Below are 22,208 nucleotides of genomic sequence, written 5' to 3' on the forward strand. Positions count from 1 at the left end.
CCCAGATCCCACTGCAGGATGAGGAAGGCACCTCACTTCGCCTTGGTCCCTAAAGTAACTTGTCTGGTGCTGGCCAGGCTGCCCTCCCTCAGCCCAGGGAGGAAGCAGCCAGCCAGAGGACGCACCTGGTGTACAAAATACAATCCCCCCCAACCCCAGAAACCCACACACCCTCATCAGGCAAGGTGGAAAGTGGTATCCCACCCTCACCCTCAACGCACGCTTGAGGGGTCGCTACAGTACTGCTTCTTAACTTGGTTGCACGTGGAGATCACCCAGGGGGAGCCTGGGGAAATACTGATGCCTGGGTCCCACCCGCAGCGATTCAGACAGAAATGGCCTGGGGTGTGGACTGGAAACTAGGATGCTTAAAAGCTGCCCCAGGTGACTCTAGTATTATGTACAGCCGATTTCAAAACCACTGCCCCAGACCCGAACTACCCTCACTCCTTGTTAGGGGGAAGGCCTAGTCCAGCCCCGCCCCAGGGGTCAGCACAGCAGCCATGGATGAATGACTGTCCTCCCGTCCACCCTTGGGCTTCCCCTCCTGGGCCATCTCTCAGCAGCCTTTGCAGAGCTCAGAGCTGCTGCGAGGTCTCACGCTCACGGGGAAAGCCCGTGCCAGAGGTGAGCGCGTTTTCAGCAGAAACCTCTGGGTTTCCGACTTTCTCAGGCCCGGGAGCCCTGGCTGCACTCAGGAGGGACAATGAAAACAAGGCAGGTGACCCTGCCCCCATTGTTCTCAGGCTGGGACGGTAACACACACCCCCCTCCCCCGGGGCAGCTGGGCGCCCCTCCCATGAGAGCTGAGGCCAGGGCAGAGCAGAGCAGTGCAGGGACTGGCTGCCCCGGGAGGGTGGGCTGCGGGCTTTGGCTAAAACAAACAGACAAGGGCTGGTGGGGCCTGAGCTCAGGATGGGATGTCAGCAAGTGTTCTCAGGCACCTGGAGGGCTGAGCTGATGAGTGAGACTGGAAATCCCTGTGTGTGCCGACCCAGGGGACCTCAAGGACCCAGTCCCGGTTCCACAGTCCTGCTGCCTGAGAGCCGGCCCTGGGGAGTAGGAAAGAGCCCCCTCCCACCCAAACACACACACCAGATAAGCCCCTGGAGCCATGTTCTGAAAATCCACTGCCTCATCTTCTGAAGCACTTGGGGCAGGGGGAACGTGCAGTGAGGCTTAAATGACAAGAGGGGCACCTTTCATCCACCTGCAGCTTCCCTACCCCCAATTCACAACCACTGCCCTGCTCTGGGTGGCTGTGGCCCGACCCATGGCCTTGTGCTAGTATCTCTTCCCTATCTGGGACGCCTGGCCTGGATTCATGACCTGGCCCCTTCTCTGCCCCCAGAATCCAGATCCTGGGAGTGTCTGACATCTTTCTACTTTGACTGATGCCAACAGACATCTTCCTACTAGGGGGTCAACAACTCGAGGGCAGGAAATTACTCAGCCAGGACACCTCAAACATGCCATGTGTGCAGATTACCCCCTCCTTCCCCATAGGGGTATGGGTCACTAGGGAGTGAGAGGTCCATGCAGGGGATTCGGCTCCTGGCTTGTCCTTTCTAGGCAAGCCGGCAAACCTCTCTGGGTCCTGTTCAACTCCTCTGTAACAAGGCTGAGGTGGGCAAAGCCAGCATCTCCCTCCTCCTGGCCAAAACCCCATCCATCAGGCACCTTTCATACCTACCACTCCTCTGGCCCTAATTTCATTTGAGACTCAAGACCCTGTGGGCAAGGCAAGCCACATGGATATTGTTATTCCCATTTTGTAACTGAGGAAGCTGATCAGAGAGGGCTAGTGACACAGAAGAGCTCACACAGCAAGCTAATGACAAAGCACAGAGAAGAATCAGCCGGAAGCCCCCTGACTCTCAGTTGAGGGCCCTTTGCACCAAACAGGTAAGCCACCCATCCCCCATCCTGGGACAGGGCTCAGAAATGCCAACCAAAGTGGAGCAGGGAAGGTGAGTGCCGGGAGAGAGGCAGACACGGGTGACAGGTGATGGAGAGCTGTAAAAGGGTGTGCAGTCACACCCGTGGATCTAATCCTGAGATGATTTCAGATGAGCGTATGCTTGCGCTCTCCCCTCACCCAGAGATGCCTTAGGTTTACCCCAACCTGATAGTGGGGTGGAAGGAGCAAACACGGGAAGTCACCAGCTCCGCAAGGTTTCTAAAAGCAGCCCTCAAGCAGGCCGCAAAGGAGGTCGCAGGAACTGCTGAACTGCCATCTCCCCATCCTGGGCTGATGACCTGAAGGGGGTTCAGCAGCAGCACGGCAGCCCCACCCTGTCTGTGCCAGCCTGCTTCCCCTTCTCCAGAGCCCCCGTCCACACATTAGCCTGGACAACACAAGCTGCTGACCCACTGCAAAATCACGCACGCCAAGTTTGGGACCCTCTGCAGGCAGCACGGGGGCAGAAGGGGGAAAGGCCTGGGCTTTGGAGCAGACACACATGGGTTCAACTCCTGGCTGCATCGCCCACCAGCGGGTCACCTGGGGCATGTCCTCTCACCATCTAAGCTTCTCCTTCCGTCTCTGGAAAGCGGGGGTACCGAGACTTCCTTGGGTTGGGGTGCAGATTACGTGAAACAATGCACAGCTTGGTGCTGGGCATACAGGATACGCACTGGGTAGAAAAGGAAACTGGGAAGAACAGGGCGGTGGGGAGGCCACCTCCATTCCGAGGGTTTGTGCCTGGGCACAGGGCCTCCACAGCTGTGAACACAGAGCTGGCTAGTTGTCACCTGCAATGCCCTCCTTCCTGGCGACCACCACCTGGAAGATCAGGGCTTGGGACGGTACTTATCGCCCCATGACATTCTATTAGGTATCTGCTATCTGGCCTACTATTTATCTCCCCCGAATAGACTACAGGCTCTGAAGGCAGAGATTTCACTCATCCCTCCTTCCCAGAACAGAACCTGGCACTAGTAGGTACTCGATATTTGCCAAATGACGATTCAGTCTCCGAGATGTATGCCTTCCACAACCACGCCTTCCAGGGCACGAAGATGGGTGAAGATGGGTGCTGGTGCTGTATTTAACATGGGTTCTGGCTGGATGAGGTGGGCAGTCCTGGCAGGTGTGGCCACGTGGGGTGATGGCTTTGTGTTTCTCTGCCCAGTGCCTTTTCCTCACCTCACCCCACCCTACCTGTCTGCCAGGCCAGAGCCCCCAGAGGTCCTAGACCTGGTGAGTCAGCTGCACGGCAGACTTTGGAACCATCAGGATTCCTGAGGAAGGAGGCCGGCAGGCGGTGAGGCGGTGGTGGGGGCGGCAGCACGGGTGTCAGTGTTGAGGGCCACAGGTCCGCCCCCCGCCCCAGACCCCATGCATGCCGCTGCTTCGTGACTCCTCCAGCAGAGGGGAAAAACGACGCTCTGTTCCATGAAGCTCTCCTGAGCCCTGGGGGCTGCCAGCCCTGTTCCTCTGGACACAGACGCCTCCCCTGGGCCCCCTTGCTGGGTTCCTGAGGACAAGGCTCTCTAGCAACTGACACCCCCAGATTTCCCCTCCGCGGGATGAAAGCTGCCCGCAGCCTCACCACATTCATCCCACCCGGGTACACCCACGCCCTTGGGAGAAGGACGTGGCCAACACCCTCACCCCTTACCCAGCAGAGGACCGCATCCCAGACCACCGTCAAACTGTCTCCACCCAGGGGCCCAAGAAAGGGACCCCTCCATCTGCTCCTTCCCCTCTCCCTTCACCTGCGGCTGGCAGCTCTGGGGAATAAGTCACTGCCCATCCTTGAAGGCTAGGGCTCTGATGATAAGGGATTATTAAGTCTACCCATTTATTATAATTTGTTTAAGACGACCAGATGGTTAAACTGTAAACCTCTTCACTAATGGGAAAAAAAAAAAAGAAAGAAAGAAAGAAAAGAAAAGAAAACAGGCCAGAGGGATACTAGGCGGTGGTATTAATCCTGCATGACAGGTGGCAGCGGAGTCTCGCCATGCCTATGCAGTAACCCTCCCTGCCTGTTTATTACAAACCACCCCTTCTCCCCCAAACCTGGCCCGGTTGCCTCCAAGCATGACCCGACCCCCATCCCTCTCCAGGAAGCCCCCTGTAGGATCCTCCTGAGGGCCAACCACCTGTCACAAAACCCTTCCTTATTGTCTGACTCTAACCTAAATCCCCCCGGCTGCAGTCCAAGCCCATTTCCTTTGGTTCAGTCTCCAGCTGGAGACGGACAACAGCTGGTCTCCATCGTCTCTGGAATAAATTGTACAAGAAACAACCAGCGAACTGGCACAGGCATTTCGGGGTGGATGGTACTCTTTGCAGGGTGGGGAGCCTTCTGCCTCAATGGCCCTCAATCCCAGATCAAATCTCACCACTGGAAGACTGAGTCACAACTAGAGACAAGAGCCAAGACAGACCACGACGTTGACAACTGTGAACATCACCGGGCCAGATGTAAGGCGGGTTGTGCCCTAAAGTGCAGACTCCCCAAGCCCCAGACGGCCAGACACAGATCTCTCACCACACCAGTTGCACCAGGGGCTCTGGCCACCAAGGTCCCTATCTGGAGATCACAGGGATGAGATACAAAGGGGATCCCCAAATACAGTGGGAAAGGAAACAGAGCCTGATACATGCAACTGGTGGCCCCCACCCACCTCCCCTGCCTTCGCTGTCACAAAAGCACAAAGGCACAGCCGCCTCAGCTTTTCCACCCTGCGGGGACAGTCCCCCACCCACCTCCCATCCCCGGCTGACTGGGGCATAACCAGGGTGAAGCAACACAGAGCTGTTTTGTGCTGAAGGTATGGAAAAGTACAGCGAGCCCTCCTCGCACAGAGAGGCTGGGCTGAGGTGAGGGGTGCTGGGGGCGGTGGTTAGGAAAACCTCCCATCCTCCAACCTGGGGCCCAGGACCAGGGACAGGCTGGGCCTCAGGAAATGGAAACTCTCCCGATGGCGCATTGGGAGAGTCCTGACTCTGAGGCAGCCCCACTGTGAAACACGGGAGGCAGAAAGGACCAGGACCAGGCCTTCAACACACACATTCTCTCGCTCCCCTTCAGCCGGGCTGCGATTTTACGCAAGAGCATTTTCCAAGGCTGCTTAGCCCCCTAATACCCACCCAGGCTCTGGCAGCCCTCAACCTTCTTAGGAGCGTGCAGGAACATTTGACACCCAGGCCTGCACAGCGTCAGCTATTCCCCAGCCCTACAAGTCATGACCTCAGTTTCTTAACTGATCAAACGGGAGTAATGCTGTCTCCCCACCAAGTCACAGGGCCATGGGTCCAAAGGCTCAGCAGATGTGAACGTGAAGAGCGTGAAGTATGTGCACCAGCAAAGCTAGAGATGCCCCTGACTTTGAACTTCCAGTTTCTAAACACCCACTGCTGTTGGGGGTAGGCTTTCCCCCAGCCTCCCGGTGCATTGTGTGTGGCCAGCGGAGGCTCAGAGACAGGAAAGCAAATGCCACTAGATTTCTAAGTCATGCAAGGGTCAGCAGGGGAGCGAGACCCGCTCCTCAAGTGGCTGCATCCTGTCCCCCTGCAGAACCCAGTTTCCCACGAAACACTTTGAGTGGCAGCTGGGGTGGCCACTTCTCAGGCTTGTCCAGGGAGGTCCGTTTGCCCTCGCATCTGCTGAAGATGGCCACCTGGCCTGGGCTACTGTGGGCTAAACCAAAGATCTAGCAGTGGGCTTCCAGGATATGGCCTGCCCTCTGCCCCATGGGTCACCTCCCAGGAAGAGCAGGGCGACAAGAGGACAAGATGGGAAGAGGGTTCCCTTCACCTTCCCTCCCACCTCGAGGCTCTGGGCATTCCCCTCTTTGGAGCCATTCCTGCCTGATACACATGCCACATCTGGCCAGACACCAGCCCCCAACACCCCTGTACAGATCTACCCACCTGAGTTAACCCAAGGAAAGATGGGACCAGGATCCTGGGCAAGGTTTCCTTGCGTTACGCAGCTCTAAGTCAGGTCGACTGATTCCTTAAGAATTTGCCGAGCACCGGCCCTGTGCCCTGATGTGGGCAAAATAAGGGAAGAGCAAGACACAGGCCCTGCCCAGGAGGGCCTTGGGTCTAACAAGAGACAGACAGGCAGATGGGAGGAGTAACAATGACAGAGGAAGACAGCACAAGAAAGCAGCAGACAAGGCTTCCCTGGTGGCCCAGTGGTTAGGAATCCGCCTGCCAATGCAGGGGACACGGGTTCGAGCCCTGGTCCGGGAAGATCCCACATGCCGCGGAGCATCTAAGCCCGTGTGCCACAACTACTGAGCCTGCGCTCTAGAGCCCGCGAGCCACAACTACTGAAGCCTGTGCACCTAGAGCCCGTGCTCCGCAACAAGAGAAGCCACCGCAATGAGAAGCCCGAGCACCGCAACAAAGAGTAGCCCCCACTCACTGCAACTAGAGAAAGCCCACGTGCAGCAATGAAGACCCAACGCAGCCAAAAATAAATAAAATAAAATAAATAAAAAAAAAAAAAAAAAGAAAGCAGCAGACAAGCCAAGGCAAGGCCAGGACAGTCCTTGCTAAATACACACTCATCTGAGTCTGAGGGGACAGAGCGGGCAGGGCGGTCTGCAGACCCTGGCCAACCCGCGCTTTCTGTGAACCAGACTGGTGGGGATACTCACCTCAGAGGAGCTTCCAAGTTTCCCGGGGGTGGGGGTGGGGGGGTGGGGGGGGTGGGACGGGGCAACCCCCCCTTCGGGTTCTCGTCACATCACCCTCCCCACTCCAAGGCTGCCGGCCAGCTCTGACCTCGCCCACCCCAGAGCAGGATGGAATTTAACTAGGCACCAAGAGAAGCCAGTGTGCCCTTAGGAACCTCAACAGATTCCATCAGCATTCTAGCACTGCCCAAGAGAACTCTCTGTGCTGATGGGACACTATCTGAGCAGTCCCACGGGGCTACTGAGCCCTTGGACTGTGGCCAGTGTGACGGAGGAACTAAATTCAAACTATTAATTTCAATTAAAAATTAAACAGCCACAAGAGTTACTAATATCATGTTAAAATAAAATTAATTAGGGACCTGTGGGTGGTAATTACCATACTGATGCAGTCAAACACAACACATCCTACCTAGGCAGGGTCTGCCTTACCCTGGACCCCTGGATCCACCCAAGCCTTGGCTGTGGTCTGCAGCATGCTCTGGGCTCTGAATTACACGCATGGTCCTGGGCTGTCCCAAATCTTTCCTGTGCTTGTGTCTTTTGTCAGTCCAAAAGGCAAGGAGGGCAAAGTCTTCTTGGGCCCCGGCAGGAATCGGAAGAGCTGGATATACACAGAGGCTAAGACAATACTCGTCCGTGGGCCTCTGGAGGATTCCCTCCCTTGTAGGGGACACTGACCCCAACACTGGGGACAGCCCCTGGGACTCCCCCAGCTCTGCCAGGCCTCTCCCGGGGAACCACACTCTCCTCTTGGTGACCATCAGATCGTGTCCAATCTCAAACTTCTTGGTCTGCAGACCGAAAGCCCACCCGGTTTCCCCAGTCTTTGAGACCCTTCCCCTCCAAAGTGTTCAACAGCACTGCTGCCCAGGAAGCCACCCCTCTGGCAGCTAAACTGAAAAATAACACGTTGTTCAGCAATTTCAGAAGCGACACTAGTTTTCGGAGTATGCGCCGTTAGAACCACGTTATTTGTGCTTTGCGTACCTCGCACATTAAAAATAGCCAGTGTAGAAGTGGCTGACGCTATATGCATGCATCTTACCCTTTCAGAAAATTCGATTTCTTTGCTTTAAAAGCAATACAACAGCATTTCGGAAAACTAGGGAAGCAGAGAAAGAAAAGGCATTGATAACCCTGCCTCCAGCTCAGCGCTGCCCGCCTTCTGTTTTCACGTCGAGTTTCAATTATTCAACGCTAACACAGCACCACGCATGAAACTAGAGTCTCCCGCTGCCCTCACCCTCGTCTTGTTTTTGTCTCACTTGAAGTCTGGCTCATAGCTCAGCCCCACTGAGAACACCAAATCGAAGCCCTGGGAACCCACCCCTGCCCCAGGGCCCCAGCAGGTGCCCCTGCTGGTCTGTCTGAGGGTCTCCCACTCCACAGGCCAGAGCCTACCAGGTCACTCAATAAGCAGGGATCAACCTGTGTGCAGTGCAGCGGTGGCCGGGAGCGGAGAGTGTGTACACAGATGGAAACCGGCTTTGGCAAGCGAAAATTTTAAGATACGTACACAGTGACCCCAACACAGAGCAGGTGGAAGAGACGGGGGCTCTGGCCACAGGCAGCACTCAGCCCTGGGGCATTCCAAAAAGAGAGGGCGTGCCAAGACTGAGACCTATGAACTCTGAAGCCCTGGCATCGTGGAGACAGAAACTTCCTAGAGCAGGACCCAAAAGTGCCCCCTCATGACTCAGAAGTTGCCTTGCCCCAGCCCTGGGGAGCCAGCCCTGGGTCCAGACAGGTGCACGCCCGGGGCAGGGGTGTGGGAGGGTAGGGGGGACGCTGACGCACCTCCCCAGGCAACCTATCGACCTGTCCCAACAGAGGACGGAGCGTCCCCACTCATGTGCCCCGTGCACGTGACGGGCAGCAGGGTGGGGGGCCGTCCCGGAGTGCTTGCTGGGTTGGGGTAGAATCTGGCCAGGCATGGCCCCCATGGAAGGGCCCGGGGCAGTAGTTTTCCAGATTGGAGGTGGGCGCTGGTAGTCCTATCTTTGGGTTTTGGGGGCTGGTGGGACAGAGGCCAAAGGAGAGAGAGAGACACAGCTTCACGGTTCGGATGTTCATTAATCATTACCCTCGTACACAGTGTGAGGTTTGGGATCCAATGGGGCACAGTCGAGGGCCTCATGGGAGGGGGAAGGAGTGCAGACAAGGCACAACCCCCACTGCAATGTGCTCTGACGTGGGGGAGAAGGAGGTGCCCAGAGAATGACGGGGCTCAAAAGAAGGCCACCTCCAGGGTCAGGGGAGCCCTCCCTGGCGGCCCCAGCCTATGGCAACGTTTCTACCTTGGAGCACACGAGTCCCCTACAACACGCTGCACCCCTGTTTAATAATCCTTCATATACACCGCAGGGCCCGGCCCCAACCTCAAAGATAAGGATAACGTCTGATACGTCTCCTAATTCCCACAACCTTGAACCAGCACTGGGCATACAGCTGGCGCTAAGAGTCTAACTGGCCTTAGTGAACAAGTCCCTGGCTCAGAGAGGGGCAGTGACCTGGCCTAGTCACACAGCAAGTCCGCTGAGCCAGGCCCAGGACCTGGCTCTGTCTTCCAATCCCCAGTCCCTGGGCCACTCATCAGTAGATCTCAGGGCTGCGGCTGGAGTCTGGGGGATGGGGTGTTGAAAAGCTGATAATCAGGACACCCTCCCTTTTCCTGCTCCCCGGGGGGTGCTGACAAGACATTACTGCATCAGCGAGCTCTGCTCAGCCCACTCAGCACTATCCCTCAGCCAGAGGCAGCCCTTCCACCCGCTGCTCCAAAGGGGGCGGGATGCTGAGGAGGGGAGGGCACCCTTCCAAAGCCAACACTGCCAGGATGCATTCCTCGACCCGGGAGGCAAGAGTTTTATTTGAACAGGAGCTATGGGGAGGGGAGGGGGCTGCCGCTCTTTCTCCTCCAGTGGGTCTGAACAGGTGCCATCCTGTACCCGGGGGCATGGGAGGAACGAGAACCTTGCATTAGACTCAAGGAGCACCCAAGGCAAAAATCAACATTCAAGTCCGTGAAGGGCCTGCCCCGGGGTCCTCAGCACGCTACAAAATAGCCAGTCCGTCCCCAGTCATGCAGGCAGATCTGAGCAGCGCTTACACCCCAGGAGAAAGGCAAGACGAAAGCTGTTCCCTCCCAAGGTGCAGACCACAGCGCTGCTAGGGGTTAGCCCTGGGGAAGCCAAGTCAGGGACGTGTCACAAGTGTGGGTTTAGCTGCTGGGCGGTAGCAGGTAATGTGAGGACTCAGACAGGAACCCTATAGCCAAGAGGCAAACTAAACTGCACCTTACTACTCCAGGTCTTTGATTCTTTCTCGAGAGCTCGGTCTCTGGGTCCCCTGACCCACAAATCCTGCAGTGAAGGGTCAGAGCCTGACATGTCCGTAAGGATGCCAGGGGAACAGGCTGGAGGGCAGGGATGGAGCTGATGGCCTCCACCCTGAGCTGCGGCACCTACTTACCTAATGCAGGTTTGTCCTGCTCTAAAACTTTTCACACTGAGAATAGCAAACAAACCTATATATGGCCAATGTGGTCAGGAAACAGCAGTGTCAGAAGCCACAAAAGCTGAAGAGAGCAGTTCTCAGCAAAGGGTCAGTAAGCATGCACAGCCCACTTCCGGGGAGCTGGAGCCAACAGGGCCCAAGGAGAAAACCCAGTCTCTAGGAGGGGCTGGTGGCCCAGCACAGGGGAAAGCAAGTGCTGATTTAGGACACTACGGGGTCTAAGTGGGGCAGGGCTCTGGCTCTGGACCCAGAAGGCCTGGGTCCAGACCACTAACTAGCTGTGTGACCTTGAATTAACTTATTCGCCTCAGTTGCCTTATCTGCAAAATGAGTTTCCACGTTGTCTATGGTCCCACTGCTGGGAGTCCCCGGGGTGTGGGACGGCCCCCACCTGCCTTTCCTTCACCAGGTGCCAGCTGCAGTCACTGCCGTGGTCTGACTGCTGGGACACCTCCCTCTGTTCCACCTGCAGGGTGACTTATGTTATCAGTGGACATAGACCTGAGTTCTTAGTAAAAGTTGAAACCTGCTGTGAGTGTGCAGGGTTTTAGAATGCCTCCCCACCCTCAGGGCATGGCCTCCTGTCTGTAGCTGGGATCAAGGGTAGGGCTCCAGACAGAGGCAAGACCACACAGGGAACAGAGTCCAAATCACTCGGGCTGCTGCAAGGACTTTGGCTCTGAGTCTGGGGGAGAAGCCATGGAGGGTTTTCTGAGTCGAGGGTCCCAATCTCACTCTATCAGGATCCCTGACTGCCGTGGCAGTAACTGACTACCTTTCACCTCCTGTGGCCTCTGCTTCCAGGAAGCCTTCCCTAACTGCCCCACTTAGCTTTACCTACTCCTTTATTGTACTTTCCCCGCCCTGGTGAGCACAGTAACCTTGGAAAAGTTACATAACCTCCCGAGGTCTAGGCCTTGGCTCCAGGGCTGTAAAGGGAGGCTAGTTAGATAACCACTAAGCTCCCTTCAGCCTCACATTTTATGATTTGCTGCCAGGAGCGGCACCCAGAGCCTGACTCTCCTCCCCCATCCCTGCCAGCCTCCAAGAAACCAGCCAACAACAGCTCCTTGGGCTCAGACACTTGGGGAGCAGCGTCCTGTGATGGGGAAACTCCCGGGGGAGGCATCAGACTATTTCTGCCCCAGGCTCTGAAGGGCCCAGAAAAAATCCTTTTTTCTGAGCCTATGGTTGACCACAATTTCAACCTTTGCCTCTTATTTCAGAAAAACTCACTAGTGGGTGGGAAAGCTGGCACTCAAGGAAAGGATGTGCTGGGGCAATTTAGGAAATCAGGCCAGTTTAGTGTAAGTGAAATAAGTGCTCTGCACCCTAACACACATCAAGATTTTGATTTAAAGGCTGTTCAAAAGGGGATTAGAGGTGGGGTAACAAACGGCTTGGCGAAGAAAGGCTCTGGACCTGGGCAAGCAGAGCTAGTTTAACCTAAGCTTGGTTCTAGAGACGGTCTGTCCCAGCTTCTCACCAGGCCTCAGTTTTCCCATAGAGCAAAAGGGATGACATTTCACTGCCAGACCTCACAGAGGGCACAAGAAGGCACTTTAGGTGAGTGGGTCTGCAGAGACCCATGGTAAGGCCAAGGGTGGGGATCTGGGGAGGGTGCAAAGCCTGGGTATCTGCACGCTCCTCAGAGGTCACCCAGGTGCTGCAGGCAACATTTCTGCTCCATCCCCTGGTGCCAATGTCCCTAGTCAGCTCTGCCCCAAGGGGTGGGCCATGGGGTAGAAAAGGCCTAATGCATGCAGGCTGCAGTCATGCCCAAGGGCCAGGAACACGCCCTTCTCCCCTACAAACAGCCTGGCCTTCCTCCTGCTCCTCCCCCCACCATGCCACGTGCCCTCGTGGTTTCTGCGGTACGTGGTCTGAGGACATTCCCTGACAGGCAAGGGCGGCTCGTCCTCCTTACAGCAGGTCTCAAAACAGGCCTGGGCACATGGCATGTGCTTGGCAAATATCTGCACAAAGGACTGGGTCTCTGCTCTTTCTCAAGTTCCTTGAAAGCAGAAACCACCTACCCTGGGGAGGACAGGCCTGCTAGGCATGCTCACACAGACAGGCCTTGTTCATCCCAGGGGAAAGGCGTAAGGGGACTCCTGGAGATGAACAGACCCAGAGAGGCAGAGCTGTTTGTTCTGTAAAGTCCCTCAAAAGGGAGAAGATAACCTTGAGCTGGTCTTAAAGGTGAACTCGGAGTGCGCCTTCCTCTTGTGTTCTTCGCACCCAGAGAGACAGATACCATCACTCCTACTTTCTGATGAAGCCAGGGGCTCAGGGTGCAGCTTGCAAAGGCGGTGTGACTTTAAAGCCTGTGGCTGACCACCAGGCAACCTGGCCCCGCCTCATGCGGCTGGAAGGAGGAAATGGGCGTAAATTTTGATAAAGCCGCTCCCCTTCTGTTCTCTGGGGCCAGAGCCCGGCCTGGCTCAATTCACCCAGGTAACCACCTTGACCTTGCAGGAGGCTGGGCCCCTCATGACTAGACTCCAACCCAAAGGTCCACATGATTCTTGGCCTCCTCGTCCGAGCCAGGCACACCGCTGGGCATCCGGGGGCCCAACAGTCACATTCTGAGCAAGTCACTTACTGAGCTAGGAAGTGGGTAGGGAGACATGGCCCTGCCCACACAGGGCTCCTGCAGTCTAGCTGGGCCTAATTTAACAGGCTCTCCAAGGCTTCTTGAATGAAAGGCTGAACTTACTCCCAAGAAGCAGAGTCCAGAGAGGTGAAATCTGACCAGGGTCACACAGCACAAACCAGTATTGTGAGGAGAATCAGAATCCACGTTAGAATCAGCTCTTCCCTGCACAGTGGTTCAGATAAGGGTTTCCCGGCCCCAGCTCCAGCCCCAAGCACTGGTCACACAGACAAAGGGAGGGGCTCCGCTGTGTCCTCCCCAGCTGCTGTGGCCTACAAGACCCCTGGCAACCCACAGGGCCAGCCACCAGGCTACAGGAACAGCCAAGCTGGCCCTGACCCCCAGGTAAGCCCTCCCCGCACAGCTTCTAGCCTAGCCTGGGGGCAAGCCTCTCCCTAGTGGGAGGTGTCAGCGAGGGAACCTTAGCCAGATTACAGTGGCCATGGGAGGTGACAACAGCCAGAAGTACACAATACTGCCTAAATAGTTCGGCAGGAAACCCAAATATTTAGCTAGGAGGGGAAAAACAGAATGGACACTTCAAAGCCAATCCAAGGGACCTGGCCAGCAAGGGCCTATTGAGAGGGGAGATGGGTGGTGTCTGGACCCAGGGAGGGCACAACTCTGACCCCACATCCTGTGTGACCACCCTCCAGGGACGACACCCATGAGGCCATCTGGACCCAGGAATCCTCCGGAAGGGAAGAGGTTTAACAAACGCCTGGGATAAGTCGGGACTGAGCAGAGAAAGTCTTGTCCCCTTTCTGCAGAGGAGGGAGCAGGGCTCTGCTGGAAGGGAAGAGGAAATACACCTTCCACTGAGGGAGGGGGGTGGGTGAATGTGCAGGAAATGGAAAATGGTGGGGACTCCACCAGGAGTTTTGGTGGGTTTTATCATCTGTGTCTCCATCTCCAGATTGGGAGCTCAATATACTGTGGGGCTTGAACTGGGCATCAGGAACAGCACTACCCCACCCCCGACCCCAGAGACATGGGGTGTCAGAGAACAGCTAACACATAGCAAATCACCAGTTGCATGTCAGGCACTCAGTCAAATGTGTTTACGTGGATTCTGCAGGCATGAGGGCAATACTGAACTACTGTCCCATTTCACAGATTAGGAGACTGACTTGCTCAAGGCCCCAAGGCTAAGTAATCAGCCAATCACACAGAGAACCGCCCAATGCACCCTAAGGCTCTGAAGACACCACTTTCCCACCTCTAGGCCTTTGCTCCTTGTTTTTGCCACCTTTCCGGCTCACATCGAGCAGAATGGTTCAGAGTGTGGGCTCTGGGTTCAAATCCACATTCTTGCACTTTCTAGCTGTACAGCCTCGGGCAAATGAGTGAACTTGAACCGTCCATTCTGTTGCTCCTGCCCTGAGGTGGTGCTGGTAAGAGTACCTCCAGCAAAGGGTTGCTGTGAGGATTATGAAACGATGCACATGAACAGTTCCCACTGCCTGTGGTGAAGCAAGTGCTCAGTAACCGTTAGCTGGAATCACCCCCACCTCCGGCCCCTAATCCCTGCCCACTCCCATCACTTCTACCTCCTGGCTCTACCTCCACTCCTGGTCAGGCCCCAAGGCTCTGCAAGGAAGGGTGAATTTTAGCCTCTGGCTAGCCATGTAGCCCTGGGCAAACCCCCTGGCCTCGGTTTCCTAGACAATGGGCAGAGAAGTAACACCTAACCCACAGGACAGGTTCAACAGGTAAAGAACCAGCCTGGCACGTGGGAGGTACTCAGCAGAGAGCTCCCAGGGGCTGCAGCTCACACCACTCATCCCTCCTGGCTGCCTCAAATTCCCCCTTCTTTAAGTTCCAGAGCAGAAATTAATCTCTCAACAGTACATGCTTGGAACCTCCAGGTGTACCTACCAATGTCAGGTAACAAGCTCCTCCCCTGTCTTTCTCTAGAGTAGGGGCTCTCTGAGGGCAGGGGCTATGTTTTGTTCAGAGCCAGATGCCCCACAGGCCACAGGGTTCTACAGGCCTCAGGAAACAGGAACCGAATCCTCTGAGGCCCTCTGACCCTCGTTCATCTCTCCTGCCTCACCATATGCAACCCATCACTGGGCACCAGGACTACATTTTTCCTTCACTGTGGCCCTGTTTCTCTCCCCAGCTAGACTGAGCTCCCGAGGGCTAAAGCCCCACTTGGTTTCTGAGGCTTCAGTGCACACAGAAGTGACAGCTGGCAGGGAGGGACCTCTCTGTGATCCCCTAACTTTGCCCAGGTCTCTGAGGTTTGGGGGCCAGATTAACTGTTCACAAAAAGCCGAGATGCCTCAGGCAGCTGTACAGAGCTGGAGCACACTACCCCCACTGTTACCTAAAGGAGCAACAAAGGTCTAATCTGGGAAGGTCATCAAATGGAGGGGACCCAGACCTGGACCTCCCAAGGGGCTCACGGAAGGAAGACAGAGGTACCCTAACTGCAAGCTGAGTGTGAGGGAGTGTGGGTGGGCTCTTTTGGGGGAGGTGCTGTGAGCTCTGTGGGCTTTGGGGGAAAGACCCACACTCCAACACATTGGAAGGAGAAAGGGAGGAGGCATCCTTATCAGAACACCCATAGGGTAAAAGGATCAGCCCACAGAAACAGCCGTTAATTTAGAGTAGAATACTCCACTTCTTTTAAGTTGCAAACAGCTGTGAAGGAAGAGGAAACTTGCTGAAATGCTGTTCACTCCCCGACTTGAAAATTGCAAAAATTTGGTGAGTTCAAATTCTTTGGCTAAACCCAGAGAGCTTCGTCATCTGGCCCTCACCCCTCTGCCCCCTGGCTGCAGTACAGGACCATCATGCAGTTTTACACCTCCCTGAGGGCTGCGGTGAAGAAAGATCCACCATCTTATCCTCCCTTCTCTCTCTAGCTTTTTAAAAAGGTGGTTGATATATACCTAGAAGTGGAATTGCTGGATCATATTGTAGTTCTATTTTTAATTTTTTAAGGAACCTCTCTATGGTCTTCCGTAGTGGTTGCACCATTTTACAGAAAAAGACAAATACTGTACGATTCCACTTATAAGATACCTAAAGTAGTCAACTTCACAGAAACATAAAGTAGAATGGTAGTTACCAGGGCCTGGGGAGAGGGGGAAAGGGGAGTTGTTTAACAGGTCTAGAGTTTCAGTTTTGCAAGTTGAAAAAATTTTGGAGATCTGTTTCACAATAATGTGAATATACGTAACACTACTGAACAGCACTCAAAAAAGGTGAAGAGGGTAAACTTTTTATGTATTTTTTACTATAATAAAAAAAAAAAGTCAGTTGACCTTTCTCTTGCTCTAAGAAGGTCTGCCTGACTCTATGCTCACTACACTTGTGCGTGGATGGCCCCATCACATAGTAGGGGCATCTAGGAGGTGAGTGGCAGCAGCAGCTAACGCGTGATGAGCCTTGCCATGTGCCAAGCACTGTTCTAAGCAACCTATGAGGGTGATATGGCGGCATGACCCAGTGCTTGGATGGTGACTCTTTCAGCAACAGGAAGGGGCCTGCAGTAGTGAGGCAAGTGGCATGTGGACAAAGACCCCTGCGGAGGGCAGCATGTCCTTTTATCCATGTCAGCCCACCCTTGTGGGGAGGACCGACAGGTCGGGGCTCCTCCACTTATTCCAGGGGTCCAGAGGGACTCTCAGCAAAATCTCCAAGGGGATTCACCTCTACCTTCTCCACTCCCCAAAAGGAACATCAGGAGGTGAACCTATTTCACATGCCTACCTCACCTGACCTCTCTATATCACCCCAGTTCAGGGCAATCAAGTGGTTCCTGAGGTACCACTCAGATCTAGCACCTCAATTTGTACAAAGACTCTCTTGGGGGTGCTGTCTCAGGAGCCCGGCGTCCCTGTTCCCCAAAGCCTGGTACTTCCCTGCCCCCCACTCCCCTCACCCCACAGACATAAAGAGTTCAGAGGCTGAGGCCAATCTAACAGCAAACAACCAAGTTCAAGATGAAAGCTCTTGGCCTGAGGTCACAGCCAGCCAAGCACAGCATCCAAAACCAGAGGATTGTGTTTCTTTTAAACGCCAGACTATAAATAGAGCAAAACCTGAGGAAAATACTTAGAAGCAGCAGTCATCACCTCCCTTACACCCCCTCCTATAGGACTCCCCCCACCCCCACTAGAACATTTCAACACTCGCTAATCTCTACCCTCAATAAGCCTCTATTACCGTGCCATCTGTAATCATCCTAAGGACTCTAGTAAAACTCTCAAAACGATTCAATAAAAATTCATCTTAACTGTTAAAACTAACCAGAGTAGTTAACTAAAGCAGATTTATCGATTTGAGAAGTTTTTTGTTTTGGCTGCCCTCAACTTTGAGCAGAACATAAATAAGAAAATGAGCCTTTAGGAAGGAACCTCTTTCTTCTATTTCCTTTCAAAAACCCAACTTCTCCACTTTCCATTTCTGCAGTCCTAGACAGTGAGAGTTCAATTTCAAATGAATGACCCAGAGGCCTCCGTGATTCTGGATAATCAAAAGATCTATTGTGTTCCCTTTACACACAAAGGCAGTTAAGTGGACCAGCGCGCTTTCCAATTTCCAGCAAGGTTTGAAACAAAAGAGGTTTTCATGTTAACCCTCGGTTCCTCCCAAAATTCAAGTCATGTGCCTAGTATGAGCATTTTGGTCAGATGTAAGTTTACGACATGATCCATAGTTATATTTTTTTTAATTTTAGGAGGAGGATTGGTGTTAATAACAGGATGTCAGAACCTCAAAATTGGAATTAGCCTTATTACTATGCACTGGAACATGTGTAGGGGAGTACGAAGGGCCCAGAAAATAAAAGGAGAGAGGTCTGGCACACATGGAAAACCTCAGAATAGGACAATGCAGGTTAGAGGCCAGCAGGATCCAAGAGGCTTCCGGGAACGGGTCAGCTACATGAGCAGTCTAGGAAAACCCAATTAGGGATGGGGCGTGCCAGCGAAAGGCAGGGCTTGGGGCAACCCCTACCGCACCCCCAAAGGAGAAGCGGGGTGGGGTGGCCTGCTGCTTATTTCAGTAAGGGAGGAGGTGCTGGCTCAGCCAGGCACAACACAGGAGACGCCTGCGTGCCCAGGCCTGTTCTAGGGGAAAGAGAAAAGAGAATTTCCCAGCAGACCAGAGACCAGCTGAACCAATTGACTAAGCTCACCGACAGACCAACCATTCAACAGCTTCATATGCCTAAGGGGGAGGGCAAGGGTGTACGAGAAGCAGACTCTGGAGGCAGACTGCCTGGGTCCCAGCCCAGCCTGTGCCCTCCTGGTAACTCCCCTGAGCTTCGGTTTCCTTATCTGAACACGTAAGGGTGCTGTAAAGAGTACCCGACTAATGCAGGTAAAGCACCGAGCAAGTTGCCCTAGTCAACGTGTCCTCAGCGTGTGCAGCAGCGGGAGGCTCGCACTCCTCAGTTTCACCTATACACACCCGATGCCTAACGCTTCCACTTTACTTGACCCTCACCACGCCCCCATTTTGCAGATGGGGAAAGAGAGGCAAAGTTAAATGGTCTGATGGGTAAATGGCCAAGCCGGATGGCAAAACCAGCCTGTGCCCTCTCTCATAAAATGCCGATTACCGCCTACAGCGCCCAACACGCTAGGCGCTTGGTCAATGCCAAATCCCCTTGTGGGAGCCTCTGCAATTTAGGAAGAGGCTGGGGGAGCGGGTCACCAACACCTGGAGGAGCAGGCTTGAGAGCAAGGGTTCAGGATGGTTCTGAAGGCAGGAAGGAGGGGCGACCACGTGGTCCGAGGCCAATGGGGCGCTGAACCTTTGAAAGTCAGCCTCCGCCTCAGTTCAACCACAGAATGAACAGGGAGGAAGCACCTGACAACTCAGGGACTATTTCCAAAGATCTAAAGAAAGGTGCCTTAACTCCCTTTCTCACGCCTTTGAAAGTACACACACAATTTCCACTCTAAGAAAAACCCCAACCCAGGCTGCACCCCACCCCCTTCCAACAGCCTTTCCCGGGGGTGGGCCCCTACCCCAGGAATTCCCAACTGAGGGACTTTTTTCAGGATTACAAAGGTGATTATTCAGAACCTGATAAAACAGAACTCAGTGGAAAATGCAGGAGCAGCCAGATGGGAAAGAAGGTTTCTGAGTTTTCATTTTTCCTTAAACCAATTTCCTGTGGCCTGAAGCAGTGCCCCAAGTCCCAGATCAGCAAGCAAAGCCAGGCAGGTTTCTGCAGACTGAAAGTGATGCTAGCGAAATGCTTCCACTGGTCCATTCTCATTTCTGGGGTTTTTCCTATGAAGGGAGGGGATTCGCCAAGTTGCAGATGGCTTGAGAGGTTGGCTGGGGATGGGGACAGGCCTGTCCATAATCACCTCCAAATCAGACTGGCCTGATGCCCAAATCCTTTTCCTAAAGCTACCTGCCGGCTTTTGGGGGGTTAATCGCTGGCGGGTTTAAAAGGACCTCAAAATACCAGGCATCTTGCTTGCTCCTTAAGAAAGCTTAAGACACCTTAAGAAAGCTGCCTAACCTCCAAAGCTATAACCACCAGCTGCACCCGGCTGCCTCACCCCGACCCCCCCCCTCCTTTTCCCTTCTCCTCATGTTTTGAAGTTTATTTTCCCACATTCAGCCTTGAATTCTTTCCTTCCTTCCCCTGCAGTAGCGGAGAAGCAGCAAAGAGGCAAACACTTCGAGGGCAGCCCGATTCTTTATCATCGCCGCCTGCCTCCTTCCCCCTCTAAACAAAGCCCTGGAGCCAAGTAAACAACAACGCGTTCTCCAGAGGAATTGTTTCCTCAAGGGAAATTATAAAGTGACCCTCCCTCCCCAACACACACACACAGGGCAGACACCCATCCCAGGGAAGGCGGAGCTGCCCAGTAACTCCTGCTCTCAGGAGCGAAACCACCCCACTCCCTTCTGAAGCTCATACTCCCACCAACCTCACCTACCAACGGCCCCCCGCCCTGGGAACTGCTCTCGGACAGGAGAGACCCCACTAAAATCCAACACCCAACCTTCTGGCCTAAACCTCCCCTTCCCCTGGCTCCTAAGAGGACAACTCTTTATTTGCCCGGCTGCTAGCAGGCACCTATATGCTCACCTGTGGGAATGTCTGTCGATTTGGGGACAAAAAGGGGGTACCAACAGGCAAGATATCTTCACATTTGTTGCCATTTTACATACGGGCTGTTGAGGCCAGAAAAATGAGAGACAACTGCACAGCCATAAAGGATTGGGGAGCCGCAGCAGTTTAAATATTGTTTCTCATCAAACTTCCTTTCTGGCATCTTTTACCCCAAGAGAAATGTAACACCTTGGACAATATCTCTACTCCACCTCACAACCTAGAGCCCTCACGGGCTCTTACCCAGGTCTGGTCGTTCCACTGGAGGGAGGCCATCACTGCAGGCCAAGAAGCGTGAATGGGTGAGGCCAAAACCTTCGAGAAACTGGGGTAGAGGTCTTCGATCCCCAAACAAGCCCCACAGTTTATCCACGTGAGATCAATGCCATCCATACGGCATATGAACCAATGCCAACATGGAGGAGAAACTCTCCCACCACCTCTCATTCTATACAACTTCTCTGCCCGCCGCCCCACCCCCATCCCGCCCCGTTCCCCGAAAAGGGACTCTCCGGGTGTTGTTCTTTTGTTCAACCTGTTACTTTCACAAAGTTGAACTCCAAGCCCTTCGGGGATGTCTCCGCGAGATAAGCTTTCCCGGAAGCCTGCGCGCGTCCCCAGCATTCCAGCCACCAGCCCGCATCCCGGGGGCTCAGGCCCGACAGAGCCCCGGACTCCCCCTCCCGAGCCCTGCGGGGGCAGGGGAGCCTCGCGCCACTCCGCCGGGCTGGTGAAGAAAAGCCGAAAAAAGCCGGCCAGGTGCCGCACTTGGCCCCGGAGCTGGGAGGTAGAGACGCGAGGAGGTGGCACCCGGCGGGTCCCCCGAACTCTGGGAGCGTCTCCAAGGAAAGACAAACGCCTTTATCCGCCCCATAGCCTCCTCCAACCAGGGAGGTACCCGCACACCCACACCGAGCCACTGCGGGCCCTGGTTCACCCGGGGGTCAAGCCTAAGTTCTTCCCTCCGGACAAACTGGGTTCCAAAGTCTCCGAGCGCGTGGGAGACTCCTGCGCCCACGGGTGAACGGCAGATTCCAGCACTCAGACTCATGGGGAGACTTCCTCTCCGGTCACCCCGGGACCACCCACAGGGAGTGAGGGTCATCCAAAGCTGCGAGGCGCTCCCCTTCAGTACTCCTAAACCTCCAGCTCACCTGCAGAATCTTGTCCAGGCCCTCCTGGCCCAGGCACGGGAACTCCTTGAGCAGATGCAGTTTCTGCGTGTAGTAGTTTTTCTTGGCCTCTTTCCAATGCGGCTCCTCCAGCACCTCGAAGATCGCCGCCCCGATGGCCAGGTAGAAGATGATGGCCGAGGTGAGCAGAGGGCCCCGGTCCACCATGGCTCCCGAGAGGCCACCTCCTGGAGAATGAAAATGCCTCCGCTAACCCCAGCGGCTCCCGGTCCCACCCGCCCTCCAGCCTCTGGAAACAGCTGTTTGAATTTGGAGCTCCGCATGCGCAGTGCCCCGTTCAACCCGGCGCCGCTCCACCGACACAGTTGCTCCTGCAAGTTGGCCCACCGAGCGCAGGGAACTGTGCGGGACCTCCTCACGCGGGCCAGAGGTGGGCGGACACCAAGGGGGCCGAGGGCGCACCCTGGACCGCGGGGGCTAAAGCAGCTGGGTGAACCCAAGGCCGAACTCCCGGAGACACGTGCGCCGCTTCTCCGCGCGCCACACAGTGTGCGCCGCGCCCGCCTCCGCGCGCCTCTTTAACCCGGGCTTGTTGCGCTCTGCCCGTGGAGGAGGGGCCCGCTGAGGGCCCGCCCCCGTGCAGGCCCCGCCCCGTGCAGGCCCCGCGGCTGGTCCCAGAGTTACCGCTAGGTGCGCGCTGGAACCAGTTGCGGACCATGTGCGCTCCCCAGGGCCGCCGCCAGGGTAGGCTACGCGCCCCGCATGCCCGGAGGGGTTGTGGTCTCTTGGACTCATGTTTCTTACTAGTGCTGGTGTATTAACTAAAATGAGTGTGTGCCTAATGACTGGGGTCAGGAAGTTATTGGTATTGTTATTTTCATTATAAGCCAATTTTCATTTATTGATGTTTCTGCCAAGAAAGCTTGATTCTCAGTCTTTCTGTCTCACACACCTTCCTGTAAGACTGGGGAAAGGACATTAGAAAGGGACTGGAGAAAGTCAGAGGATATCAGGAACTAAACCAGTCACAAAGGTGTGACTCCTTCCTCTCACCCCAGTCTCACCTGCCCTGGTGAACATCTGAGAAAGAGCAGTCAGAGACAGCACTGTTCATATCCCTCCCCACAAACACACTGCAATTCTA

At 54.9% G+C, this 22,208-nt stretch overlaps 1 protein-coding gene across 1 annotated transcript in view; it reads right to left on the minus strand.

Moving 5' to 3' along the window:
• KCNK5 (potassium two pore domain channel subfamily K member 5) overlaps window positions 1-21,756 on the minus strand; it is a 36,604-nt gene extending 14,848 nt beyond the window's left edge. The window contains exon 1 of the mRNA XM_007197922.3: window positions 21,086-21,756. Within this exon, the coding sequence (XP_007197984.2) occupies window positions 21,086-21,271 (186 nt within the window). The 5' untranslated portion in view covers window positions 21,272-21,756. The remainder of the gene's footprint in view (window positions 1-21,085) is intronic.
• Between the last annotated feature and the right edge of the window lie 452 nt (window positions 21,757-22,208).

This window comes from Balaenoptera acutorostrata, chromosome 10 (assembly GCF_949987535.1).
Source record: "Balaenoptera acutorostrata chromosome 10, mBalAcu1.1, whole genome shotgun sequence".
NCBI lineage: Eukaryota > Metazoa > Chordata > Mammalia > Artiodactyla > Balaenopteridae > Balaenoptera > Balaenoptera acutorostrata.